Genomic DNA, 24,794 nt, shown 5'->3' with positions numbered 1-24,794 from the left:
TGGAACACATATTTTAGAATTTATTTCCAATTCTAACATTGATAAAACATACCAATAATGCTTTTAATTACATGTAATTATCATAATTTTTACCTAGCTATATGTAAAGTCCATCTAGCTATGTATTGTCTATATAATAATCATAGGCAAGCCTTGGCCTTATATATAAATCTATATAGTGTTATTTGCATACTTTTAAAATATAAAGATTTTAAGGCACATTTTACACAAGAACCAACAGGTTGCTTGGTTGTCAAAAGTAACTCAAAAAAGATTCATTTTTACCTTTGCCAACCACCAATTAACTGAATAACAATAAATCACAGCAGAGGCTAGGCTAAGAGAGAGCACGCAGTTCTTCTGTCCATTTTACCACAAGCAGAAAGAAAAAGATAAAATACAATAGCAAAACTTCATTTTCCCAGCTACTTCCATAGTCAGGGCAGTACAATTAGCTCAGAGTTTAGTCAACTAGCTCAGAGAGTCTGAAAAAGCCAAACCTATTTGTTACTGTTATTCCTCTTGCCAAACCACAATGGCAAAAGTCCTGAAGTAACTCTAAAAAACTTCACAAATAATCAAAACATAAGACCATGATTCATACTCAGCAAGAATCTTGCCTTCCAAAAGTTAGATAATCTCCATGACTCTGAAATGAGTGGCACAGAAAAATAATCAAACAAAAGTCAAAACAAAACTATAGGAAACAACCCAATGGAACATCAATCACGTTTCAGCGGTTTTCCTGGTCTCTTCTGTTTTGGCCACTTGGCTAGGTCTGGTTTCAGTGAGTACAAAAGAAACAGCACCTGCGCCTTTCTGAATCCACGCTCTTCATAGAGCATGTAATAACTGGGGACGGGACAGAAGGAGGGAAAAGCTCCAAAGCTTTCTTCCATAAAGCCAGCATAATGTATCTATGTCTAATTTTATTCCTTTTCTCTATTACCCCCTTTCCACCATGAAACAAGCGCACACAGATGAAAAAGCAAAGTAATAAATGCAGGGGGAGAGGGAGGGTGTGAGGGACAGGGGGAGGAAATGCTGGCAAGCCAGGGAAACAGTCAAGAGACAAGGTGACTGACCATCCCAGTTTCCCCAGGACTATTCTGGAGTTAGCAGTGGAAGTCACACATCCTGGGAACCCCTCAGTTCCTCAGCCTAGGGAAAACCAGAAAGGACACTCTCATCAAAGATATAAATAAAATAAAGGTGAGTCTGTAAGGAGAGGAAGTAGAAAAAATAAGGTATAGATAGATACAGGTCTATCTGTGTATGTGTGTGTGCATGTGTGTATGCTGAGAATAAAAACAGAAGAAAAATAAAAAACGACAGGAAAACGAACAAAAAGATTAAGAACCTGAGAGAGAAAGGAGAGACGTGAAGAAAGCAGACGCGGGAAGCATGAAGTGAGACAGGGGCAGACCGAAGGGGCAGAGGGAAGGTGTGGCTCTGCTCCAGTGTTTGGATGGCAGGAACGGTCCGCAGGGACACGTAACCAGCGGCACGAGGGCACTCTGCAGCTGGCACCAGGGAGAGGGAAACGGTTCCACCCTGGACAGCTCGTGCCCACAGTCCAGGAAGGCTGGTGAGAACTTTGCTCTCCTGTCTAACAATTCCAGCTCTTCGTGGCTCTCTAACATTTCTGGTTCAGTCATTCATGGATCAGGCAGAAAATTAAATATTCAGACCCCCTATGAAAGAGTGTTCTCTGATGCTAATGTTCCTTGGCTGGTACCACAAAGCCAGCCACAGGCAAGTCAAGCTGCAGAGCAGACCCCACAGAGGCACCTGAAGCCAGGTGAGAAATGGGGAAATGGATGAAAGGGCCCTGCAGGACTAATGACAAACCCAGACACAAAGACACAAAGCCCTGGACTATGGAACAAAAGGAGCAAAGAGGGCAATGACCTCAGAGGACTGACACGTCTCTTCTGCATGTTTTCTCCCCTCAAGTCCTCACTCCAGCATATCCGCAAATAGTGTATCAATGAGCCTCTGGGGGAGATATGCTTATCGATTAAACTGCATGCTTCCAAGGTGAAGCAAAGTACAGTAACAGCAACAGATTTACCTAGAGTAAAATTTACATAGAAAGTAAACACAGAAAAGCAGCTTCTCATTCTTTCCTCCTGAAGAAAATGGTCAGATATACTTCAAAGTGGCCGACACTGAGAGAAAACACAGAGGGCTGTGTATTCCAGACCAATGCAGGAAGCCCTATGCCATGTACAAAATAAAGTCATGATTCCAGAAAAGCGTCATTAGTACCTTTCACTTCCTAGTCCACATTTCTATGAATTTTTAAAGAACTGATGTAAAGATTAACTTAACCTCAAAATATAACTTAAATACTCACTTCGCAGTTGTCTCTTTATTTGTTTTGCGGGATCTAGCCAGTTCTGCAGGGGAGGAAAAAAGAGATTAATTAACCCACCAGAAATAACTCAGAGTCCAAAATGGAAGTTTACAGTTCACATGCTTATTTAAGTGTCAATATATTTTTTAACTTAATTTATAATAAGTCCTATTAGAAGTAGCATCCATCTATAAGTATTGCACTGGGCTACATATTGATTTGTTTTTTAATGTGTTATAAATAAAATATTACAACAACTGTTACGGTGAGTCTCTTGGGCCTCATTTTATGGGCTATGAAATCAAACATATACAAATATTGATTAACTTACGACCATTCGACTTTACGACCACAATCGCTAGCCATGACTGCTCTGCGTCTGGCAGCGCAAGTGTTGCTCAGCTGGGCGCACGACAGTGCGGACCAGCTTCAGAAGCACTACCATCTCCACATGCACCATTTCAACTATTATCCCAGACTCGGTACAGCAATTTGTGTTTTGTGTCTTGGATATTTTTCAACAAACCCCTCCCAAGATATCTACCAAGAAGAAATTGTATTTGCAAATATTAAACCAGTTGTACTGGTAATGCAGTGTTTTACTTAAACCTGACGAATGTAAAAATAAGAAACAAAATGGTGTAGAGATGATACAAATGGCATAAAATGAACAAAGAAAATTATGATATATAACAATGAAAGAAAATTATGATAAAATATGACTTAAAGATTTTTATAACATCATTTCACAGTACTGTACATATAGCCTACTTAACTTACGACCAAATCGTGTTATGACCGGCCTGTCAGAAACAATCGTGGTCGTAAGTCAAGCACTAGCTGTATCCAAAAGATGAGACGTAATATATCTACATACAGTCTTAATTTTATCTTTTGATTACAGTTTACATTCAGTATTATCTTGTATTAGTTTCAGGTGTGCAGTGTGGTGGTCAGACATACATATATAGTCTTTATTCTATAGAACTACAAGGAAATGGCCCTTGTGGACACTGATATGAGAGCTCACTAATTGGCTCCAACTAATGAAGGATAAAATGTGAATTGGAAACTATCAACAGTACATATACCCCAATCAAACACAAGTAACTCAATTCCTAAAGCCAACTCCTCCTCCTCCTTGAACTTTCTTTCTCCCTGAAACTGGGCAATGTGATGAAGAAGGACAGTCAGATTGCAGCAGAAATCTTCCTCCCTGGTCTTCATGTAACATCCTGTTTAAAGTTCATTCCAAGTTGGAAGTCACAATCATAAAGAACTCTGTTTCACTTTCCCCTTACTTCTCCCCTTTAATAATGTTACCATAAAAAGATTCTAGGAGACAATTATTATATCCTAAAGCAAAAAAAAAAAAAACCTGGCTTAAACTACTAAGTTTAAATGACTTAAGGACATTAAATATTTCTTTGAAAGTTGTAGGCAAAAAACTCATCCAAAAATGTTTAACACATTTTTTAAAATTTTTTTATATTTCTTCCCCCTTATCCACAAGTCATTATTAAAGTTCACTTTATTTTATCTTCATTAACACAGGAGAACAAGTATACTTTTTGAGATACAATAAACTGGATTCAAGTAACCAGCTTTATAATAAATATGTTTCATTCATTATATAAATATCCCAAATAATGTATTTAAACATCTGTATTTAAACAGAATTTTATTCAGATATAAAAGCAAATAATTAGGATGTTTATTATGTAGAAAATAATAGCCTACTGTCTCAACAAGATACTCAATTAGTACAGCAGAACATTAACTTGCACTATTAGAGAGCGGTAATAACAGGATGCTTTGAAAAGAGAGCTGCACAGACCCTGTGGGCTTTACTACATCTCTCACAGCCTGCACCCCTGGCCGCGAGGGTCCAAGGTGAGCTTGGCTCTGTTCTAACACTGGTTATATTCGAACCTCTCAATAAACAACTACCAGAGCTTGGTGTGGTTTCATATAACTGGTGTCCCAGCTGCATGGCCCAGGATGGGAAGGCCAGTGGAACCCTCACGTGGTACCTCCAGTGTGATGTTCAGGAACAGCTCTAACTCTCTCCTTAGAAAAGAGCCTGGCATTCCGCTTCCTTGCCCTGCAGCTGCTGTCCCACACAACACCTGGCTCACAAACAGCCGGCTATGATAAGTGAACAAAATGAGAAGAACACATCATTCAGCCTCTAACCCAGATGGAGGCGAGGCTGGGAGAGAGGGGGAGGAGGATCAAGTTGCTGTGGCATGTCTTCCAAGGAAGTCACAACCACGGCAAGAAAACCTGAATCAGAGCTGCCTGGTGCCCAGTGAAAAAGAGAAAAATAATCCCTCAGAACATTAACACAGAAAAAGAGAGTGGAGGGGAAACTACTGGTCTTAAAGGCCTAGACCGCCCCTTCCAAATTTGCAGTTTCATCACGTGACAGTTGGTGTAGATGCCTGCTACAGACAACCAAAAAAAGACATCTCTCATCAAGGAGGAAGACGATAGAAGCAACACCATCTTCTGTGACCCCCAGAATAAGCCAGTGTCCCCACCATTCAGCACTTTCCTTTCTAAACTGAAGCACCAACCCCCAGTATGAGTTACCCCCAGTTTTCTGCACAGCACAGAGAGCGTCAACAGAGCTCAGTAGTCTCAAGACTATGAGTGACAAGTTTCTATTCATCAGCCAGCCAAATTCAGACTTGGGGCCACTTTCTACAACATGGCCAGACACAGTATTAAAGACTGAAGTCGCTTCTTTCTTTATTTCAGACCCCTATCCAGAAACTAAGCGGGCAGCAGAGTTTACCTGATATGATCAAACAGCAGCAGCAGAAGTGGCTTCTTCCATTCACCCTATCTGGTTTCCCTTTGCTAAGCACACTCATTTCCACAGTGTGCTCCCTTCCTCCCCACCAAGGAGTGAGGAGGTCTTCTCCCTTCCCAATACGACAAAGCAAGGGCCAGGATAGACCGTATTACTTGTATCCTCCACAGTACTTAGCAGTTTTAGGCAACCAGTGGGTACTAAATTAACACCTGTTGACTAATATCTGCACATTGCTTGTCATCTACCTCCCAATGCTCTTGTCATTTTAAATGACAGATTCTATTATTTTATAAATAATTCATTTAAATAATGAACTCCAGTGAATACTTAGATCATAAGTAGAATATATTTTTATGGCCGAGAAACAAAACTTGTAAGTAGAAAACAAAATGACTTAATATGATTTTTAAAAGAAATACAAGTCTATTATCTGCATTATCAATTATGAATAATAAAACTCTTTAACAAATAAATAAACTTGACTTTAACACTTAAAGAGGAGTGTTCAGTGAATCAAGAAGCAGACACAAAAAAGTGAAAAAGTAAATGACAGAAATGCACATACAGCGTAACAGATTACGGTGCATCATGCATCATTCCCATTTTTTAAAGATCTGGCTGCCACATTTATAGACTTTGGAATCAGAAATATGTAGAGTCAAATTCTGGCTTTCCATTCCAACTCTTGAGTGAACTTGAGTTCCTTCCTTGGCTTCTTTAAGCTTCAATTTCCTCAAGTGTACAATGAGGATCATAATATCTACCTCTTTTCAATCAATCATTCATTCAAATGCTTCCTAAAGAGTAAGTACTTTACACAATATCTTTAATAGATGAGTTTTTGAAATAATAAAATTAAATTGGCTTATCATCTTTTGGTATATATTCCTTCTTCACATAATTTTATATTTCCAAAGGTGATGTATCAAATATATTAAAGAAGTTAATTTTTTTCACTGAGAGGAGGGGAAATAGTGAGACAGATTCCCACGTGTACTCCAGCCAGGATCCACCTGGCAACCACATCTGGAGCCGAAGCTCAAGTACATGCTATTTTAGCACCCAAGGCTGGCGTGCTCGGATATACAGCTAGAGCTCTCCTCAGAGCCTGGGGCCATGCTCGAACCAACTGAGCCACTAGCTGCGGGAGGGAAGATGGAAGGAAGGGGGGAGAGGCAGATGGTTGCTTCTCCTGTGTGCCCTGCCTGGGAATTGAACCCAGGACATCCATATACCTGGCCGATACTCTATCCACTGAGTCACTGGCCAGAGCCAATTAGTTAATATTTATATAAATATTTCTACCCACAAAAATGAACAAATCAGACTCTCGGTTCACAAAATAAAATCATGCAAGGGTGATGTTGAGGGGAATACGGGGGTGCAGGGGTGCATTTGGGGCAACACTAGAATCTATGTAAACAAAATAAATTAAAAAAAATAAAATAAAATCACTATATTCATAGGCCAGATGAAATAAAAACAGAACCCCATTTTCTCAGAGAAAATGCTCTGATAACATCAACCCTTTCTACAAAGCTGCCTCTTCCTGGAAATGAGGACAATACAAAAATAGCACAATCCCTTATCGTGAAAATAATTACCAATATGACTAGTCCCAGTGCTTCTATGTACGTGTTAAAGTGTTATCTAGCTAAGCTTTTCTAAATATTGTCTGATGATAAGGATCCATCTGGCAAATTTGTTAAGAAGACATATTTACCCCTCGCCTACCTGAAATATACTGAAGCATTCTCCAGGACAGGGACCTGAAAACCTCTATTTTAAACTTTTTTTTTTTTTTTTTTTTTTTGTATTTTTCTGAAGCTGGAAACGGGGAGAGACAGTCAGACAGACTCCCGCATGCGCCCGACCGGGATCCACCCGGCACGCCCACCAGGGGGCGACGCTCTGCCCACCAGGGGGCGATGCTCTGCCCCTCCGGGGCGTCGCTCTGCCGTGACCAGAGCCACTCTAGCGCCTGGGGTAGAGGCCAAGGAGCCATCCCCAGTGCCCGGGCCATCTCTGCTCCAATGGAGCCTTGGCTGCGGGAGGGGAAGAGAGAGACAGAGAGGAAGGAGGGGGGTTGGGGGGTGGAGAAGCAAATGGGCGCTTCTCCTATGTGCCCTGGCCGGGAATCGAACCCGGGTCCCCTGCACGCCAGGCCAACGCTCTACCGCTGAGCCAACTGGCCAGGGCCAAAACCTCTATTTTAAATGACAGCTCCAGGTAATTCATGATCAGGCAAGACAGGAATTCTCACAGTGTTTCCCTGACTTGAAGGTACTCAACAATGCAAAACTAAAAAGAGCTAGAATCCTTGCTGGGTTTTAATAAACTTTAGTTTGGTTTACTAGGAGTAAAAGTCAAGTATTTTGCCAGCTACCTAAGAGCCAGGACAATCATTCACTCAATTTGGTATTTGGTATCCTTCTCCTCACCTCTCCCTTCCTATCCCCCCCCCCCCCAATCTCATAGCCAAAGAATAAACTCAGTAAACATTTATCTTCTGAATGAATATCAGGTAAAATAAATTAATAAAAGTTACAAGGAATCCTATCATAGACTCCCAACAGAAGCAAACTAAAATTAAAATGTGGGCCTAGAATGTCAGTTGTTATTAAATCACCTTAGAACATAAAATTGTGAGTTTATGAATCGGGTAGAAGAAAAACACTTACATTCTTACTTTCACTAACCTCTAACTGAAATTTAGCATTGTCATAAATTACGAGTGTAGGAGAACAAAATCTGGTTAACATCAACAGTACGTTTAGCTTTGTCACTTGTAGAAATCAGAACTATTTCAAGCTCACATTAAAGTAGTCGCAGATTTTGAAATACCATTTATGGTAATCAGTATTTTGAAATCACAGCAGGAATTGGATTAGATACCAAGATTATTTTATCCCAAATTCTTTAATTAGTATTTTGAGAATATTATTGGCTTCCTTTATAGGACTATGTATTTTACTATTCTAAGAAGCAGCCCCTAGAATTCAACAAACTGCCAAAGGAATCCACGGTGCAAAAAAGGTCTTCAAAAACCCTGTCTTATGCCTGACTGGGCGGTGGCGCAGTGGATAAAGTGTCGGACTGGGACGCAGAGGACCCATATTCCAACACCCGAGGTCGCCGGCTTGAGCATGAGCTCATCCAGCTTGAAGCCCAGGTTGCTGGCTTGAGCAAGGGGTCACTCACTCTGCTGGAGTCCCCGGGGTCAAGGCACATATGAGACAGCAATCAATGAAGAACCGATGCTTTTCATCTCTCTCCCTTCCTGTCTCTCTGTCCCTCTCTCTGTTTATCTTTCTGTCACAAAAAAAAAAAACAAAAAAAAAACAACCCAAACACAACCCTGTTTTAGAAGGTTACAGAAACTTTTTAACTAAGCAGTAAAGCCAAGAGCTGTACACCTATTCTTTTTAACACCGAGGTCCTTGTCAGTTAATTAGAGAAGCTCCTTACTCATATTCTCTACCCACTACAGACCTGAGGGTGAAACAGTTGTGGGTAATCAAGTGTTCTGACATTTCCCTACAACATTTTTGATACTGGTTTCTCAGGGAAAAAAAAGTGTAAAATGAAGATGATTCTCAATTATCCTCTAACAACAAAATCATCTGGAAAAATTTAAGAGCTGGATTATGAATCATTCTCCTTATATTCATAGGATGCCAATGTTAGAAAAAAACCTCAGAGACTTTGGGCCCACAATTCCACGTGAGGTGACATGGGGATGGTAACTCCTACCTAAGTGGCTGTGAGTACAGTACTGGAACTCTTCTGGGGCCACGAGCCCCTATGGCTTATTAGGGCTCCCTGCTCCCTTGGCCTTTGAGACATTCTAAACCCCTATAACTCTCTCTGCTACCTCAAAAGAACATTTTATCCCCTAGATCAGTGCTTCTCAAACGGTCAAGGTTTACACGAACCACCTAAAGACCCAGTTGGAGAGTAGATAGGCCTGAGTAAGCCTAGGGCGAGGACCCGGAGCACTTCATTCCTAACTGCCTTATGGTGGTGCCTACGCCGCTGGCCCCAGGACCGCCCTCTGAGTAGTACAGCCCTGGATTTCTTTTTATGTTGAAACTTCTGCCGCTCCCTGAAAGTCAAATGTAGAGAGACATTTTTCAAGTCCTTTACCTGGCTTGTCAGGTAGATGCCCAGACTTCACTGGTTAAACATCCTAACTGCTGACAACTGCCTTGCAGAAAGCTCTCGCATGCCGCTGCTTCTGCTTCCCACGGCTGAGTGTCTCTTTTCACTCCTCTGTCAGCACCCCATGAGCAGTGCGAGTGTGCAGCTGCCTGCTGAGGGCCACTCACCACAGCACACCTAGTTAGCAATCCAAGAAGCCATTTACTTGCCTAATTCCACTTCTTGCTGGATGCTAAGATCTCCTAGTTAGGAGGTTTTTATACTGCCCAGCCATGCCTTCCTCATTCAGTTTTGGTGCCTGTCAATGAGGCCAAGTGAGAGAAATTAAACTCAGCCCAACCCACACTATATTAGCAAGTGTTAAAGTGTAAGAATAATTTTGTCAAAAATCTGCATTTTCCCTTAAGAATTACCAGAACCCCTTTTATTATACCTCTGCCTAGATTAGGTCTAACAGAATTTACCATAAAGCTAGTGGTAGGCAGCAAAGTTACAGGTTTTCTATGTTACAGTGCATTCACTATGCATCTGGAGAACGTGATTCAACATGTCCGTGGAATTATAAGGTGTAACTGGATTGAATATAAAATTTTATTAAAAATAGTTTATATATGACAAAAGAGGTTAATATTTGAGTTTTTAGTTCTAATTTCTGAGGGGAAATGGCCTGGCCATCAGGCAAACACTTTAATCAATCTTCATAAAGTTAGCTATGGATATCAACTATACTTGTAATAAGCTCCTCTTTCAATATGGCTTGAAGCAAAATGACATTATAATCCAAGGGCCAGATGCCAAACTCCATTAACATAAAAAATTCAAGACAGTATTTTTCCCCTTTAAAGAAAGTCCAGAAGTCTTAATGATGGTTCATGTAGACATGAATACTAGAATTTTATAGACTTGGGCTTTCATATATAAAAGTAACAAAGTGCTTGATTCTACACATTTTTAATGACATTTTCATAATAAAGTTTATACAAGAGTTCTCAACAGACCTGGAAAAGTTCTCTAACACAAGTAATGATAGATTTTCATACTTAGAGTGAATTCTCAAAGTTTCTCAACCATGAGACACACAATACTAAAACTACACTAAAATCAAAAGGAAGTTTACATTTTTCTCTCCGTGGAAAATTTTCACACAAATAACCACAGCTTTATCCTCACCTTTTTACATTATAAAAAGGTGAAACAGTAAGTAACTGAAACTTCTATAAATACAGATAACATTCAGCATGAAAAATAAAGCAGCTTAAATTTCTGTATCCTACCGGATCCTATTGTTCAAACTGCATGGGTTTCAAATAAAATACAACCGATTAGGCTCAGTTGGTATAACAGTAATAATTTCTGTGGAAAAAATAGGACACGATACAAATCTGTATTTGAAAAATAAGAGTCTTTTTGCCTTGTCTTATGGGCTGAATTTTGTCTGCACAAGAAAGAATAAAAAAATTATACAATACAAAAGTTATAAAAACAAGCAGGTTATATATGAATAATTATATTGCCAATTAATTACATTTGAGCATTCATTTTCTAAAAAGAGTCTATTTCAGAAAGGACACCCCCGTTTATCCTCTCACTGCTCTCCAGTCAAAGCCGAAAGAGCACGCCGAACTGTGTGTTTTAACTCGTATTGCATAAAAGAAATGACAAAGTACACAAGGAATTATGAAATCCTTATTTAGCGTTAGTCTTTTTTGTTAATGAGAATCCTATGGGGAACCCCTCCAAATTTAACCTTATCTTAATATTCTCTGCCTTAGTGACCTTAACTTCTTCATGATGTCAGCCATCCTTTTTCATGATCGAACACCTGGTCTTGTCATCACGGAGTCTCCACCTCATTAGACTTCACGAATCATCCCATTTTCAGATGCAATTACCTCCTCTCCCTCTAAGTTTTCTGCCTATGTATTCCCACTGTACCTGCTCTTTAGCTTCTTTGGACCTTCATTCCCTGGCCCTACACATTTTCCCCAGCCTACAAGCCCATTTCAGATTCAGTTATGTTCCTTCCTGTGATCCTGTGAATAATCAGCTTCATTACTATTTCATCAGCATCTTCCGTTCTGTAAATCTTTTGTCCTCTTACTATAACCACTGTGAACATAGCCAACTCTTTTAATACTCCATCTCTCCACTATCACACCCAGGGCGCAGATGCAAATTGGACAAAACCACACACAAATATGTTCTTCTGCCATCACAACGGTATGATCCCCAATCTCCACTGGACCGTCAACAATCCACTAGGTCTGCCTCTCTGAGTTCCCAGAGCTACCCTAGTCACTTTTAGCAGACAATTTTATTCTCTATTTCTCAGAGATTTTAGGCTGCACTTTGCTTAACTCAGATCACCATTCCTTATCTTACTTCTTGCAGACTCAAAGGATGAGGTCGCTCTCTTTATTCTTTATGCTTATCCTCTTCCATTATCCTTCTTTTCCTCTCCTTAAACTCACTCTTTTCTTCAGCTTTCCCATAGCCAAAGTCAAAGTTTTGCCATCTAAGCAAAATTGTCCACCACAAAAACCCTGGTAAACTCTTTATATTGTTAATATATAATAGCCACCAATTTAAATTTGTACAATTAAATAAAATTTACCTTCACTTCCTCAGTCACACCTGCCATATTGCTCAATAGCTGTAGGTGACTAACAGCTACCACATTAGACAGAGCAGGTCTAGCCCCTGTTATCATCATGACAAGTTCTATTGGACAACATTGGTCTATACCAGAGGTCTCAAACTCGCGGCCCGCCGAACAATTTTGTGCGGCCTGCAGACTGTTTTCAACTGTAGTGAGAAAAGTGTTGCGTAACAGTTGCCTTTTGTAGACCTAGTGCGGCCTGCCGAACGGCTGTGATCTTGCTCTGCGGCCCACATGCTGAGTTGAGTTTGAGACCCCTGGTCTACACCCTCTAGTATCCCTCTCCCATCTGTCCTTCTCTTCATAGCCAGGCTTCTTTAAATACTAGTTTACACTCCTTCTCAAATGCTTTACTGTTAACTTAGTCCCCACCTACACTCTGATCCCGAAACATCATCTAACCAATCATACAAGCATTTCCACCTTAGCAAAATGAAAATTAGATTCCACCTCTGCCCCCTAAACCCAACTGCTGCTCCTCCTGCAAGTTCCCTGTGTAAAAGTCTCCAACGAGCTTCCTAGCGACCCAGGCCTTAAACTTGGGACTTATCCTCAACCCCTCCCTCGCCCTCACACCTCAGAGTCGATCAGTCACAAAGACCTGCACATGACCTACTAAGTACCTGTATCGCCGTCTTCATGCCCAGTGTCACTGCCCTAGTTTCCATCACCTCTGGACTAGATGGTGGCCTTTCTACCCAGTCTTAGTCCCCTATAACCTCTCTCCATACCATGAACAGGTTCCTCTTTCTGAAAAGCTCATCTGACCTTGTCATTTCCTATTTTAAACTCTTCACATTAGTATAAAAATCTAGACTGCTTAATACAACATACAAGGCCTTCCAAAAAATGGTTTTGTATTTTTCCGAAGCCAGAAACAGGGAGGCAGTCAGACAGACTCCCGCATGCGCCCAACCAGGATCCACCTGGCACACCCACCAGGCTCTGCCCATCTGGGGCATCGCTCTGTCGTGAGCAGAGCCATTCTAGCGCCTGAGGCAGAGGCCGTGGAGCCATCCTCAGCGCCCGGGCCTTCTTTGCTCCAATGGAGCCTCGGCTGCAGGAGGGGAAGAGAGAGACAGAGAGGAAGGAGAGGGGGAGGGGTGGAGAAGCAGATGGGCGATTCTCCTGTGTGCCCTGGCCGGGAATCTAACCCGGGACTCCTGCACGCCAGGCCAACGCTCTACCACTGAGCCAATTGGTCAGGGCCTTGTCTAGTTTTTTCATAAGCACTCCCCACAAAGCCCCCAAATTAACCCATAAGTTAAAACCCTGTGCTTGCTGAGCAAACAGAGCATCAGAGAGAAAGCCCGATTCCTCTTGACAGCTGGCCAGCTGCTCACAAGTCCTTCCTGTAGACTCTGTGCTGCCATGTCCTCCAGCCCTGCCCGACAACTTGATCATTCACACTGGAACTATTACCTTCCTTCCACGCAGAATGTCCCTTCCCTTGCCCACATCCAGAATACTACTCACAATTCTCAATTTCTATAACAGAATGTCAATACTAAACTGCTAACATTTCCAAAATGTAAAGATCTGCCTTTATAGAACAATATAAAATAGTCAAACCACAGTCCCTTATCAGGTAACTTAAAAGGCGTCTCCTAACTACTAGTCCCTAATAAATGTCTAGTTGGTAGTTAGGACAGATTATGTTCTGTCATTGAACTGAGTTAGATTACTGGAAGTCTATAAACTTGAATAATATTAGCCTCATTGCTATGGTCTGAAGGTTTGTACCCTCCTAAAACTCATGCTTAAATCTTAATGCACAATGTGAAGTATCAGGAGGTGGGACCTCTGGGAAATGATTAGGAGATGAGGGGAGGCCCTGGCCGGTTGGCTCAGTGGTAGAGCGTCGGCCTGGCGTGCGGAAGTCCCGGGTTCGATTCCCGGCCAGGGCACATAGGAGAAGTGCCCATTTGCTTCTCCACCCCCACCCCTCCTTCCTCTCTGTCTCTCTCTTCCCCTCCCGCAGCCGCAGCCGCAGCCAAGGCTCCATTGGAGCAAAAGATGGCCCGGGTGCTGGGGATGGCTCCTTGGCCTCTGCCCCAGGCGCTAGAGTGGCTCTGGTCGCGACAGAGTGACGCCCGGGATGGGCAGAGCATTGCCCCCTGGTGGGCGTGCCGGGAGGATCCCGGTTGGGCGCATGCGGGAGTCTGTCCAACTGCCTCCCCGTTTCCAGCTTCAGAAAAATACAAAAAAAAAAAAAGAGATGAAGGGAGAGCCCTTGTGATTGGGATTAGTACCCTTATAAGGTGGCACCAGAGAATAGCCTCATCCCCTTCTACCATGTCAGGACACAGCCAGGAGGCACTGCCTATGAACCAGGAAGCAGGCCCTCACCAGATAATGAATCCACCACCACCCTGATTCATATTTCCCAGCCTCCAGAAATGTGAGAAATAAATTTCTGTTGTTTATAAGCCACCTAGTGTCTCATATTTTGTCAAAGCAGCTCAAACAGACCAAGATACCTACCAAAAAGTTAATCTATTTTCTGTCCTAAGATATGTGAGAAATAAGACACATTCCACCTGGTAACACAGCTCTAACATCCTCCAATATCCCCTATGCAGACAGGGACGGCATTAACTGAAAAGGGAGTGCTCATGGCATGTCAGGGAGAGTGACTGGGCAGGTGGGTTGCATGCCATGTGCACGTGTGAGTCAACAATAGAGGTAGGAGAGAGAAATAAGATTCCTGGTTGGAAATTCATCTTCAAGGCAATTCTGACAAGAAGGAAAAAGTCCCTTCTGAAAAGTGCTGCAACAACTCTCACAGAATCACCATCAGTAAATCAGGCCACCCCTTACACTTACTGACACCCATTATAGAAACATCAACTGGAAAACTCATTCTGGGGACACAGCCCACATCCTTCAACATCCCAGACAGAAAGTCCTGCAGGATGACTTTCAGAATTTGGTAAGATGGAAAAGTCCTCTAAGGCAAACAGTTCTTCTACTTTCCCAGTTATGAAATCATACCTATAAAATATACCCGTTTTTACCTTGACTGACAGAAAGTTCAGAATTTCATTTTTCTTCCTCATTTGACTGGTTTTGAAACTTATCTTCAACATTTATGACCAAAGGGAGTTTGGGTGAATTATTTAACTTCTCTCCCTCCACGTCCTGTATCTGTAAAGTGCAGCTGCTCCAAGAACCACATGAGATGACACGTCAAGTGCTCAGAGCAGTGGCTGCTATGTGGCAAGGATCCCAGGATGCTGAGTATTAACAGTCATGCCTGTTTTATTTGGAATATTTTTATGGTAAAAGACACCCCAGATTTTTTTAATTAAGTAATAAATAAGTATACCTGACTACAAGCCTCAAAGTGAATATGATATCCCCATCAGGAAATAAAACCACCCCACTGCGCTTTGTATTGTTGAGATAGGTTCTCCTTGGAGTATTACACCATGCTAGCTTCCATTCTTCAAGGCATACCCAAAATTAAATTTACTGATTTACTTGTTCTTCCCAAAGTGGTCTGACCTAACACTTACCAAGTCTAAAACAACATTCATGATCTACGCTGCCATCCTCCAAGTGGATCCACCCCCTTCTCTCTGAAGGGGGCCTCCATTCATTTAGGAATTCAGGCCTATTCTTGGTGTTTGACATCCCTCACGCCCGCTCAAACATCAATTGCATCTACCTCCTTAAATCATTAGAGGGTCTTTTTTCACTATGACAACCTCAATTGAGGCCACTTTTGTGCTTTGGATGACCCTTTAAAAGGTAAAACTGCTTGTCTCACCTCAGTGCTTCCGTCCATCAATGTTTTACCATTTTTCTTACAATAAAGAAAATCTCCCAAGCCTTAATCTATAGCTCGAAGATGGTTTTGCGTGATCCGACCGCTACCAATGCTTGCCTCTGCCCCAGCCTCATTCCGTCACCCCCTTATTGACCACACCAGACTTCTTTCCCATTTTCAAACGGTCAGCCTCAGGGCACTAAGTATGTGATTCCCCGCCCCTTCCTCAGCCAAAGCGCACTACACTTTAGATCTCTGCTTAAACAGCTTTCTCTCCTATGAAGTCTTCTCCGTCAGCACCCTGAAACTTTCCTGTAGAGCAGTAATTAAAATTTAATCATTGTGTGCTTCAGTTTTTTACTGGCTCCTCAACTAGAACATAAGCGGGGACTCTGGTGAAGGCAGGGTCTTCATCTTCATTGTTTACCGCTAGATGCGTAATAGTACACTGGTTTCCACACCAGTAGTATTTTTTTAATTGTGGGAAAAATATATACAATTTACCATCTTAACCATTTTTTAAGTGTACTTGAGCAGTGCTAACTACATTCACATTGTTATTCAATTGATTCTAGAACTCTCTCAACTTGCAAAATTGAAACTACGCCCATTGAATCATAACTCTCCATTTTCCTTTTCCTCAGTCCCTGAAAATCACCATTCTCCTTTCTGTTTCCATAAGTTTGACTACGGATACCTCATGGAAGTGGAATCATACAGCACTGGTCTTTTTGTGACAGGCTTATTTTACTTAATATAATGTCCTCTAGGTTCACCCATGTTATAGCATGTGACAGGATTTCCTTTTTTAAGGCTCAACCACATTCCATTCACTACTTTTTGTTTATCCTGTTCATCCAACAATGAACATTTGGGTTGCTTCCACTTCTTGCTATTGTCAGAAATGCTACAATGAACATGAGTGTGCAACTATCTCTTCTAGAACCTGCTTTCAATTCTTTTGAATATATACCAGATATAGGATTGCTGCATCATATAGCAATTCTATTTAAATTTCTGAGTAATTTCTATACTCTTTTCCATAATGGCTGCACCATATACATTCTCACCAATAGTTCACAAGGTTTCTAATTTCTTCACATCCTCATCAATATTTGTTATTTTTTTATAGTAGCCATCCTAATTGGTGTGAGAGGACACACTGATAGAACTTAATAAATATTTGTAATGTCTAGATATACTGAGGCTACACAGATAAAAAGGAATGTCTTTATCTACCCTCAAGAAGTTCCAAGGGAATGGAGAGAAAGACTGACATACAAAAAAGGTCTGTACTAAATATGCAGATGACAGATGGAGGGACTGTCAACTCTCCTTGAGCTGACAGCAGAAGGGGTGCTGGTGAAGTAGTCAAGGAAATCTCATACGTAGCATACTGAAGTTGGATCTTAGAAAAAGTAGGCATTCAGATACAAAAATGGGAAGAATATTCCCATGTAAGGAATAGTATGTTCAAGTAGATATTGTATGTACCACCAAGGATCTTTTTAGGAGGTAAATTGGTGGGGATTAAATATAGACTGTATGTGAAAGGTTACTAAGAAATGAAGCTAAAAAAATCAACTGAAGTCCTGTGACCAAGAGCCTATTAAACTGCACTAAGAGGATTAGTTTGCATCCATTAAATGGTCTTAAGCCAGGGACTGCCGAGCCTGGATATCCATTCTGAAAGCTCAATCCAGCAGCAGTGTGAAAAATAATCACAGGGACCTGCGACTAGGCAGTCCCGTTAGGAGGCTAATGAAATACTGTAGTCAAAGCAAGAGATGACTAGGGCCTAAACCAAAGCAAGAACTGTGAACAAAGAGAACCAGGAGAGGGGTGTTAACAGGTAGAAAAGACAGACCTTGATGACTGAAAAGCAAAGAAAAGAGATATATGAAGTGGAAGGAATCTTCAGGAGACAGGTGAAGCTTAAGGGGAACAACTCTTGGACAACTGAGTGTAGTGTTCAGTAGGCAGGGAAGTATATAAATCTGAGAGTTGGGTGAAAAATAAATTAGATGCATATATTGGGAGTCATCAAAATAAACAATAGTGAAATCTAGTGTTCCAAAAATACCATTCCTTTTTTTTTTTTTTTAGTGAGAAAGAGGAAGGGATAATGAGAAGCATCAATTCATAGTTGCATCACTTTTGGGGGCTTCAGTTGACCTTGTGATCCCCTTGCTCAAGACAAAGACCTTGGGTTCAAGCTGGTGATCTGGTACTCAAGCTGGTGAGCCTGAGCCCAAGCTGGATACCTCAGGGTTTTGAACTTCAGACCACAGTGTCCCAGGTCAATATTCCATCCACTGTGTCACCACCAGTCAAGCTCCACATTTCTTAATATAGAATATATCTTGGTATTTTACATATTTTACAACATACTGCATAATCTTCCTTTTTTAAAAAACAAATAAATGCTCTTAGACCCTACCAATATGTAATCTCAAGAGTGGATAATGAAAACCATATCCCATCGCTCTACTTGTATAGTTTTGAGGGCCAACAGAAGGGCACATGACTGGAAATGTTATCAAGACCACCTTATAATTTAAAGTCTAAAGTTTGTTTAGTCAAATATCTAACATGTTATTACTTCTGGGAAAAGTATTATAAATAGAGTTCTAATACGAATACCCACATACTATTCAGTAGGCAGGCATGCAATTTAATTGTCTTTACTTAAAACATGAAATTAAACCACAAATTAGCTATCAAAGATTTAAAACTAAGCAAGTTGAGAAATCTATTTCATATGTAATTATAGCCCTTATACCCTGTGTTTCATTACCAGGACATATACAAACAATGATGGCATGTGGGTAAAATAAAGTTACAACCTATATTCACCTACTAACTATTCTGTTGACTGTGATGTGAATGTTATATATTAGAAAGGAATTTCTTTCACTGTGATCAAGTGGTCTGGGCATCCGCAAACAGAACAATCACAGAGAATGTATCTATCCATAGTCAGAGTCAAACAGACTTAAAAAGACTTCACTTTAGGGTGCAACCCTGGACTAAACCTTTACTCTCCCATACTCACTATCTTAACCAGACTCAAGTCCTAAGACTCAGAAAGTGACATAGAAGAAAAACAGTCTTTCTTAACAACGGAGAAAGTGTCAAATGCTGAATGTTTGTATCCCACCCACGCCAAATTCATTCATTGAATCCTAATCCCCAATGTAAGAGAATTTGGAGATGGGGCCTTTGGGGATGATTAGGTCATGAAGGTAGAACTCTCATGAATAGGATTACATAAAGGAGGCTTCAGAGAACATCCTATCCCATCCACCATCTGAGGACACAATTAGAAGACAGTGTATGGACCAGGAAGTGGGCATTCACCAGACACCGAGTCTGTTTGCACCTTGATCTTGAACTTCCCAGCCTCCTGAGCTAAGAAAAATATATCTCTGCTCTTTATAAGCCATCTGGTACTTTGATAGAAAAACCCAAGTTGACGAAGACAGAAGTCTACAGCTGAAGTCTGATTGTCAGAACTGGTTATTTTTTCTCTAAGTTGCCTATATAATTGAAAAGCACTGAAGTCCTTTGGAATCAGCATTAATCGTTATAGAACTCTTACACTCCTACTTAGTATCTTGGAAAATTCCTGGAGCAGAAACAATCTCGACACATTACTGATGTCAGGCAGACCTCTACTGGGTCCCGGCTGGTCAAAGCTAACAACCTAAGTCAGGCTGGGTCTCATCTCCTTTTCTGCCCCCAATAACCCAACAACAAGGCAAGGAACACCTTCTCCCCTTACAGCCTCCAAGGTCTGTTCAGCAAGGCTAACAATTCTCGAACCTACAGACAAGTAAACATAGGTACTCTTGACATTGACATTCCTTCTTAATAGCCTCCTTCCCTGCCTTTCAGGCATACTTAATGCTTAGTATACAGGTAAGTTCAGGAACTAAAAATTCAACATAGGAAATTTAAGTCAGTTCTTTCAGTTTCTAATAACATAGGCCAGAGCATTCCATTTTGTTTGCTTATAATGTAAGTAAAAAAGCAGATATACACAATGGCAAAAAATTATAGGTGATTCTTCCTACATAATATGTTTTCAATATTTACCAAATTTCTACAAGGAACATAAAATGTCATAACAACAACATAAAATCTGTTATTTTAAAGCTAAATTTTACTCAAGTAAAGGAAGATATAGTATTTTTCTAAGATAATATATTGAACTTAAAATTTCACTTACTTTCTGCTCAGGGCTTTCCAGAAATGAAAGTCCAAAGTAGTCCTTCTCCAAGAGGTTGAGATGTTCACACACTTTGTCAAACAACACTTGTCCCTTAGCACGTTTCTGAGGGAAAAGAAATAACTTCTTTACTTCTCAAGCACTAAAGATTCCATGACTATTATAAATAAAGGGCATCATATCAGATAACATTATTTAGCTTAAAGTAATATATTTTTCTAACCTTTTATAATTGCATAAATTCTGAAATGAACGTGTGATCAAACAGATGCTGTGTTATGCTGCAGCTTTCCATAAATATAAAAGCACTTAAAAGTAACATGCTAAGAGTTCATTTATTATTAAAATGTATAAAAATATGTCCAAACGGACTAAATTCCCCAATCTGGCTCATGTCACATCTGCAAGGTATACTTATGTCCTCCAAGAGAATCATTTAGCACTATTCCTCAGTATATCCTACTACTATTTACTCCATCAGCACGGAGGTTTCATTTCTGTTCTGTGATATTTGTAGAACAGACTTTTTTTTCAATAAAAGTTATGTGGGGTTTTTTTTGAGAATGATATGGCATTCACTCTTTATTTTTTTATTTTTATTTTTTTTAAACTGTTATTTATAAATTTTTATTTTATTTATTTTTTTAATTTATTTATTCATTTTAGAGGGGAGAGGGAGAGACAGAGAGAGAGAAGGGGGGAGGAGCTGGAAGCATCAACTCCCATATGTGCCTTGACCAGGCAAGCCCAGGATTTCGAACCGGCGACCTCAGCATTTCCAGGTCAACGCTTTATCCACTGCGCCACCACAGGTCAGGCGGCATTCACTCTTTAAAACAAAGTTTAAAAATAGAAGGTAATGAAACTGGGACAATAAATCAGTTGCTCCTAAGGATTTAACATGTGTTTGCCTTAGTTTGTATTTTGTGTTTTTAATTTAAAAAGCTGCTATCAACAGAGCTGTAAAAGCCTTTGACAGCCATAAAGAAAAGCTCATTGTCCAATCAATGGCAAAGCATAAAATGGTGACTCATTTCCAATTAAGATGCACACCCCTGGGAATGCCCAACTGCAAGGTCAGGTCACACTTCTCCTTCCCCTGCACTGATGGGAGCAACCACTGGACTGCACGTGAAAAGTGAACGAGTCGTCAGACTGTTTCATCCTCAAGATGAATGTCCTCACACTGTCAGAATGTATACTTGTTAGTTCATTAGTGTGTGAAAATTAATGTTTTCCACACGTGTACCTCTAAAACTGCAATAAGATATAAAAGACATTTTAATTTCAAATTAGTACAACTGTGATAAGGGGCTTCAAAAGATAGTCTTCACAGAAACACAATTCACAGGCTTGTTTCTCTCCCCTAACCTTTTCTCCCTCCTCTTTGTGGGGGTGGAGGTAGGAAATTCATGCCTGAAAGGCTTGCAAAGGAGAATCTGGAACTTTTATTATTAAACCTTTAGTAGTAATATTTCTTAAGAAGAAAAAAAAAGAAAAAAATTACATCAAGTAGTAGAGGAAAGAGAAAGAAAGCCACACAGATTACATTCTTTCAACATAACAAGCAACGCGCTATCCATACCACTACATACGCAGAAAACTACCAAGTACATGTAAGACAGATATGTTTATATGTGCACATATTTAAAGTACATACAAATAAGAGTACTGGGATCTGGATTCCAAATATCAAAGTTCTGAATGCATCTCCATTATTTGCAAGCTTTGTGACCAGGGACAAGACACAACTTCTAACTGCCTTAATTTGCACAACCGTGAAAGGAGAATAACAGAATCCCCTACACCAAGGATATGGGCAGTACTAGATGAGCTGTAATACATAAAGGGCGTGACGCCTAGAACACTCAGGGCATATAGAAAATGCTTCATCAATACACGCTCCTACTGTTGATAAGCCGGAGGGTTTCATAACACGAAAAATGACTAATTTCAATCAGATAAAATTTTTATTTAAGCTTTTACAACAAAAGATTCTAAATTTTATTATCTGGTCTACCTGCAATTATAAATCTATATAATAAAAACTCTGAGTGTGGAGGTATTTTAAATTAACTTTATGAGAATAAAGTGGCTTAATAATGACAATTACTTTCTTAAATGTGCATTAAAACCTATTGTCTCTTCTTTATAGGATTCTAAAGTAGATGTGAAGAAATCTGGTTGCAAATACAGCAAAGAATATTTTAAAGGTAATCAGTAATCTAAGATAGAATTTGCTTTCTCTCACTAAATTTCAGCAACATTGTCCACTCCTGAACCTCCAGTAAGTAGAAGACTGCCCAGCATACCAGGCACTAGAAAAAAATACCTGCTGAATCAACTAAAAACCTATATGTAACATACTTACTTTAAATGAGGTGACACTGAAGCTCACATTCCACTGACCAGAGCTATAACTTCAGTGCCTGCTTTGTAATTAGGAACTTTCCTATCTCAAATAACAAAAGGAACAAACTATTACCTACTTAGATATCACCCACTATGCATGTATTAAGAGGTACAAATGAGTCACAGGACATTTTATCAACTATAAAACAGAATCATCTTCTTAATTAGAAAGATACTGAAGAATCAATGAAAGCTTATATAGAAAGTTGACCGTCAGATACAGTTCTCAAACAAACTTCATTTCTATGAAAACTCTCACTATAAGTGACAACTCTTTTTAAAAAAGCTAACTACTGAAACTAAGTAGCTTCAGACATCGTGGAGAAATGTGACACAGTCAAAAGAGTCATACTATTTCATTTGGTTATAATGCTATTTGAAACTAGGGTAAGAAAGATATTTAAGACAACTGATGACTATATATACCTCAGTTCAAAGAGAAAACACATTCCAACACCGGTGTAAAGTCAATTTTCGTTAACAAATCATACTTTCTCACTGCTTTCTGTTTCAAAAATAGAAACATGCTCTCATGGACAGAATTCCCATAAAAGATTAAGAGGAAGACATCCGCAAGCTCACCACCATAATGCTGTGTTGGTAGGCAGGGCAGCATAGAGGGGCATCAGCATGAGCTGGAGTCAGAGCCAGTCTCTCCCTCATTCAACATGTTGTAAGCACAAATGTGACAATGGACAAACCACTTAGTCGCCTTAAAATAAAGTGCCATGTGAGATCATAACTATCTCACAGCTCACTGTGAGGGTCAGATAAACCCAATAAGATAGCTAATGTCCAAGTGTGAAACTAAGTACTCAGTCATAACTGAATTCCATTCCCAACTGTTCTTTCACTAGCTTGTATCTAAAAAAATGCCAAAATGTAAGCTCTACCTATCTAGTAGAGATGCTCAGATTGCTCCTTTACTATTTTCTCCTTCACTCTCCAGGAAACAGATATTTTAAATGCTTGATAAGATCTTAGCTGCACACACAAGCCACTTAAGCTTCCATTCAGCATCCCCACCCTTAATGAACACAAAGTCTGGCTAGAAAGACAAAAATTGCAACAATACTGTGAGGTATGTGCTGAAAGATGCATGTAGGAAGGATTATGGGAACACCAAGAATGCAATGAATATGTGAGAAAAATCATAGCTTCACCACAACTGAGACATCTGAAATGAATCTTAAAAAAGGAAATAAATTTTAAGGCAGAGAAACAGCATATTCAAAAGAACTTAAGTTTCACTTTGGATGTTTAGAGTCTGACAGAGCCAATTTTTATTTCCAAGATACTGGAGGATACTGTGAGATGAAAAAGTAATCCATCCATAATGGACAAGCCCATGCAATTTGACTGATAGCTATACTTGCTGTCCTACTCTCTGATGACTACGAGGGCTTTTCGGTCTATAAGGCTTAATATACATTGATCCAACATCTAATATGTATCAATTCTGATGGCATAATACTGGAGAAACACCAATAAATAAGATATACATGGTCTCAAGAACTTTATTCAACTGGCCAACACAGAAAATAAAAAAGAAGCACAACTCACCACTTCAAAAAAAGTTCTTTTAATCTACCACTTTGGACATCTAAGTACCTGTCCAACTGATCCAAAGACAAAAACAATCAGTGGTCTATGAGAGAGCCTGATACAAGACCTCTACGCAAAGACAATGTCTTACTCTGAGGGTAAGATTACTATATGCAATTACATCTTCCCGCATGTTTAAATATAAGACAGGCAGGCACACACACACACACACACACACACACACACACACTCACACACACACAGTCATAGAGCAGAGGAAACAATAATGAGAAGCCAGTAAACAAAAGCCAAGGGCATCAAGAAGCAGACTTGTATTTGCCAAAATATGTTCCATTGGCTCCATTAGGTGCTCCATACACATATTCCCACTACCCACAAAAGGGGAGTAGAGCGGGACATGAAAATTCTGCTTACAGTACAGGGCTCTCTGAGTCTGTATGCAGAGTTCCCATACATGTGTATGTGTATGTATTGTAAATTTTGGTTATATTCTCTTGCTAAAAAAATAATAAAATAAAATAAAACATTAACTTATTCCACAGCAGACTTATTGTTCAAAAGAACATAGCTCAAGAAAGGAGACAGAGAATTACGATGATCTGGTCCTTCTGCAGATTTAGAGACTGGAATTAACATTATTTTTTTTTATTAAAAAATGCCATAAAAGAGAATTCAGTTTACAGTGGTACAGGATTAGATGTGCCCAGCTCTCTGGAAAAAGCAAATGATTCCCATAGATAAAATCTAAACAAATATAATCAAAAATCAAACACAAGGAAACCAGTTACTATTATTGAGAGACATGGTATCAGA

General features: G+C 40.0%; 1 protein-coding gene across 20 annotated transcripts in view; it reads right to left on the bottom strand.

The window, feature by feature from the left end:
- Nucleotides 1–24,794, bottom strand: part of EPB41L2 (erythrocyte membrane protein band 4.1 like 2) — a 227,831-nt gene that overhangs the window by 70,906 nt on the left and 132,131 nt on the right. For all 20 annotated transcript variants that reach the window (XM_066373228.1, XM_066373229.1, XM_066373220.1 and 17 more), the window contains 2 exons: nucleotides 20,004–20,108; nucleotides 2,360–2,402 (listed from right to left, as the gene is read on the bottom strand). In XM_066373228.1, the coding sequence (XP_066229325.1) occupies nucleotides 2,360–2,402; nucleotides 20,004–20,108 (148 nt within the window). The remainder of the gene's footprint in view (nucleotides 1–2,359; nucleotides 2,403–20,003; nucleotides 20,109–24,794) is intronic.

Source organism: Saccopteryx leptura, chromosome 3, assembly GCF_036850995.1.
Source record: "Saccopteryx leptura isolate mSacLep1 chromosome 3, mSacLep1_pri_phased_curated, whole genome shotgun sequence".
Lineage (NCBI taxonomy): Eukaryota > Metazoa > Chordata > Mammalia > Chiroptera > Emballonuridae > Saccopteryx > Saccopteryx leptura.
This window is presented reverse-complemented; position numbering and strand designations above follow the sequence as displayed.